The sequence below is a fragment of the Nesoenas mayeri genome (genome assembly GCF_963082525.1).
Source record: "Nesoenas mayeri genome assembly, contig: SCAFFOLD_35, whole genome shotgun sequence".
Lineage (NCBI taxonomy): Eukaryota > Metazoa > Chordata > Aves > Columbiformes > Columbidae > Nesoenas > Nesoenas mayeri.
This window is the reverse complement of record NW_027659961.1, coordinates 62,820-66,304: the sequence shown is the minus strand read 5'-3', so window position 1 is coordinate 66,304 and position 3,485 is coordinate 62,820. Positions and strand designations below refer to the sequence as shown.

At 53.9% G+C, this 3,485-nt stretch overlaps 1 protein-coding gene across 1 annotated transcript; it reads right to left on the bottom strand.

Annotated features, from left to right (window-relative positions):
• Nucleotides 1-993: 993 nt before the first annotated feature.
• Nucleotides 994-1,908, bottom strand: LOC308052576 (olfactory receptor 14J1-like; the record flags this gene model as incomplete). Its single annotated transcript, XM_080364645.1, has 1 exon — nucleotides 994-1,908. The coding sequence occupies one exon, from the start codon at nucleotides 1,906-1,908 to the stop codon at nucleotides 994-996; it is 915 nt and encodes a 304-aa protein (XP_080220771.1).
• Between the last annotated feature and the right edge of the window lie 1,577 nt (nucleotides 1,909-3,485).

The following is a 3,485-nucleotide window of genomic DNA, read 5'->3' as shown; positions in this document are numbered from 1 at the left end:
CCCAAGGAACAGTTGATGCTGTTTGTACTCACTCGTGTTCATATCACCTCACATCTGTGATGTGCATGCTCACATTTCATCTGTACAAAGCAGCACAGACTGCTGAACTATTCATTGAGTGTCCATCCATGGAGGGAAGAACAAGCTCTGTGGGTGAGAGGCCAGTGCTGGAAATGGTGGTTGTGAGGGGCCAGTCCATGGTGATTGACCTGGGGCTCCTTCCATGGGGTGTCCAGTGCACAGGGGCACAGCCCAGCCCCTGCTCTGCTGGTCCTGCAGGTCTCTGGCAGGAGCCTGGCTGTGAGAGGACACTGCTGTGTGCCAGCCCTGCACACACACACTGTTCAGCTGTACTCTGGAGTTTAATCTGTGGGTGACTTTTGTAGGAATATGCTTGAGAGAAACTTTGCAAGAAGATAAAAACCATCATGCACTGCCCTAAGGAGATCACGTTTCTATCTGGAAAGACTGTTGTGAGGCCAGCTGTGTGACAGCAATGCCCATTGCCTGTCCCTGCCTGCGCCCACAGCACTGACACACAGCAGGACGGTGACCAAGCTGCCAGAGCACTCAGGCCTTGCACCAACACCAGGGATGAGAAGGAGAGTGTGGAGTGGAACCAGAACAGCTCTGGAAGAACAAGCGCTGCTGCTCCCTGGCAGGGCTGCCAGGATGGACTCTTTTACCATTCACCCATCACAGGAACTGTCCCTGAACGTGCAAAAAGGCCTTGCAGGAAGGATATAGTGAAAAACAAGTAACTACAGGAATGTTTATTTTGTTTAGAGAAAAGACGTGTACTGTTCCTCATTTAAACAGCCAGTGGTTATAAAAGAAAAGCAGACAGGGGATTAGAAAGAGGCTGAAAACATCATCACAATAAGAAAACAACTAATAACAACAGAAAATCCAGATGACAGGTTGAGCCTGTAAGTAGCTATATTAAAACTCCTGTGTAGAAGCAGATGGGCAGTTTATTGCTTCAGAAAAAAACTAAGATATGAGTTTCCTCAGGGCATCCTTGAGCTCCTGGTTCCTCATGCTGTAGATGAGGGGGTTCACTGCTGGAGGGACCACTGAGTACAAAACAGACACTACCAGGTCCAGGGATGTGGAGGAGATAGAGGGGGGCTTCAGGTGGGCAAACATGACAGTGCTGAGAAACAGGGAGACCACGGCCAGGTGAGGGAGGCAGGTGGAAAAGGCTTTGTGCCGTCCCTGCTCAGAGGGGATCCTCAGCATGGCCCTCAAGATCTGCACATAGGACACCACAATGAACACAAAAAAGCCAGATACTAGTAATATACTAGCCACCATAAGCCCAAGTTCCTTGAGGTAGGAGTGTGAGCAGGAGAGCTTGAGGATCTGGGGGATTTCACAGAAGAACTGGCCCAGGGCGTTGCCCTTGCACAGGAGCAGTGAAAATGTATTGGCCGTGTGCAACAGAGCATTGAGAAACCCAGTGGCCCAGGCAGCTGCTGCCATGTGGACACAAGCTCTGCTGCCCAGGAGGGTCCCATAGTGCAGGGGTTTGCAGATGGCAACGTAGCGGTCGTATGACATGATGGTGAGAAGACAATACTCTGCTGAAGCTAAAAAGAGAAACAGAAAGAGTTGTGTAGCACACCCTCCATAGGAAATGACCTTAGTGTGCCACAGAGAGTTGGCCATGGACTTGGGGACAGTGGTGGAGATGGAGCCCAGGTCGAGGAGGGCGAGGTTGAGCAGGAAGAAGTACATGGGGGTGTGGAGGTGCTGGTCCCAGGCTATGGTGGTGATGATGAGGCCGTTGCCCAGGAGGGCAGCCAGGTAGATGCCCAGGAAGAGCCCGAAGTGCAAGAGCTGGAGTTCCCGTGTGTCTGTGAACGGCAGGAGGAGGAACTGGGTGATGGAGCTGCTGTTGGACATTGGCTGTTTCTGGTCATGGGGACCTGTGCAAGGAGGAAAGGACAGTGACAAGTTAGGGGAGAGTTCTCTGAGGAAAATAAACAGACTGTTTCTCCTGGAAAACCCCCTCCCTAATGATGGGATTTTTCTGCCAATTCTCTCTTTCTACCAGCTGAGAAAAACAGTTCATCACAGTTTAAAATGCAGCTTGGGTATCTGGTTTCCATGAACACACCTGTGAGGCAAGATGCACTGAACTACTGTCAGAACAAAAACTGATACTCATGCCCACCCCAACCCCAGAGAGCAAGAGCACCAGGGACAGATGGAGAAACAGGGAAGGACACTGCAGTGCTACCAGAAAACAAAGCAAGGAAAGAAAAGCAGACAGGCATGCTGTGAAACCTTCTCCTGACCCGACTGTGCTGCTGCTACCCACATAATGACACTGGAGAGCAAGTACTTTTAGCACCTTTTTTGAGTACCATGTTCCAGGAACCCTTCACCTGGAGGTGCAGCTGCTGAGGTGGAGACTTGTGACCTTGAGCCCATGGCTTTGGGGCAGAGGGTCTGCTGGGGAGGAGAGGAGACCAGGGGTTGCACTGGGAAATGTGTCTGCACTGCAGGGGATTGCAGGGAGTCCCGAATCCCCTCCCCAGAATTTCAGGTCCACATCCCTCTCCCTGCCCATGTCTGTGCTGCCTGCAGCTGTGTCTCTGTCCCTGATCTGCTCCCTGTCAGTGTCACAGACCCCGTCCCACGCGCTGTGTGCTCAACTCTGTCCTGCTCATACCTCCTGGCACTGCCCAGGGGCAGCTCTGTGTGTGCAGGGGCTCAGGAGCAGCTCAGACACGTCCTAATGAGAACTGGGGTCTCGGTGTCTTCTCCAAAGAGACAAATAAATCCCCATCTCCCACTGCACACCCAGACGAGCAAGAGTATAAAACTGAAAGCAAAGACTGCATCTGACCCACACAGCCCCCTTCAACCCCACAAGCTCCCTGCCTGCCCTGCCGGGGGTCGCTCCTTCCCCCCACAGCTGCTGCCATGGGATCTCCCGGGCAGGCTGAGTGCTGACCCTGGCAGGCGGCAGTGTCCCTGCCTGGCACAGCCCTGAGGTGTAGGGACCCTGCTCTGCAGGACAGCCCTGGGCACCCCTGGGTGCTCACCCAGCTTCACAGCTGTTCAACATGGCCTGACAAGAGCCCCGTCCTTACAGATCCCACAAGCTGTGCCTGTGCCAGTTTCAGGAGATGCCTCCAGGAGCTACAGCTGCACTGCCCTGCACCAGAGACTTACCATGGCAAGGGCTGCAAAGGTTTCTCCTCCAGCGAGCTCTCAGTCATCCTCCAGTCCTGACCACCTTTAATCTCTCTCTGCCTTGCTCGTCTCCTGAGATCCCCAGGCAGAGCCCTCAGCCCTGCTGCGTGTGCAGAGGAGCTGCTCCTGGGCAGAGCTGTCTCTCTGCAGCGCTGCTGCTGCCATGAGCTCCCTGTGTCCCAGGAGCCCAGCCCAGCTCAGCAGCACAGGAGCAGCCCAGGGCGCTTTAATGACCCCTCCCGTGGGTTTGGTGCTGAGTCCATGGACCTCAGACCCTG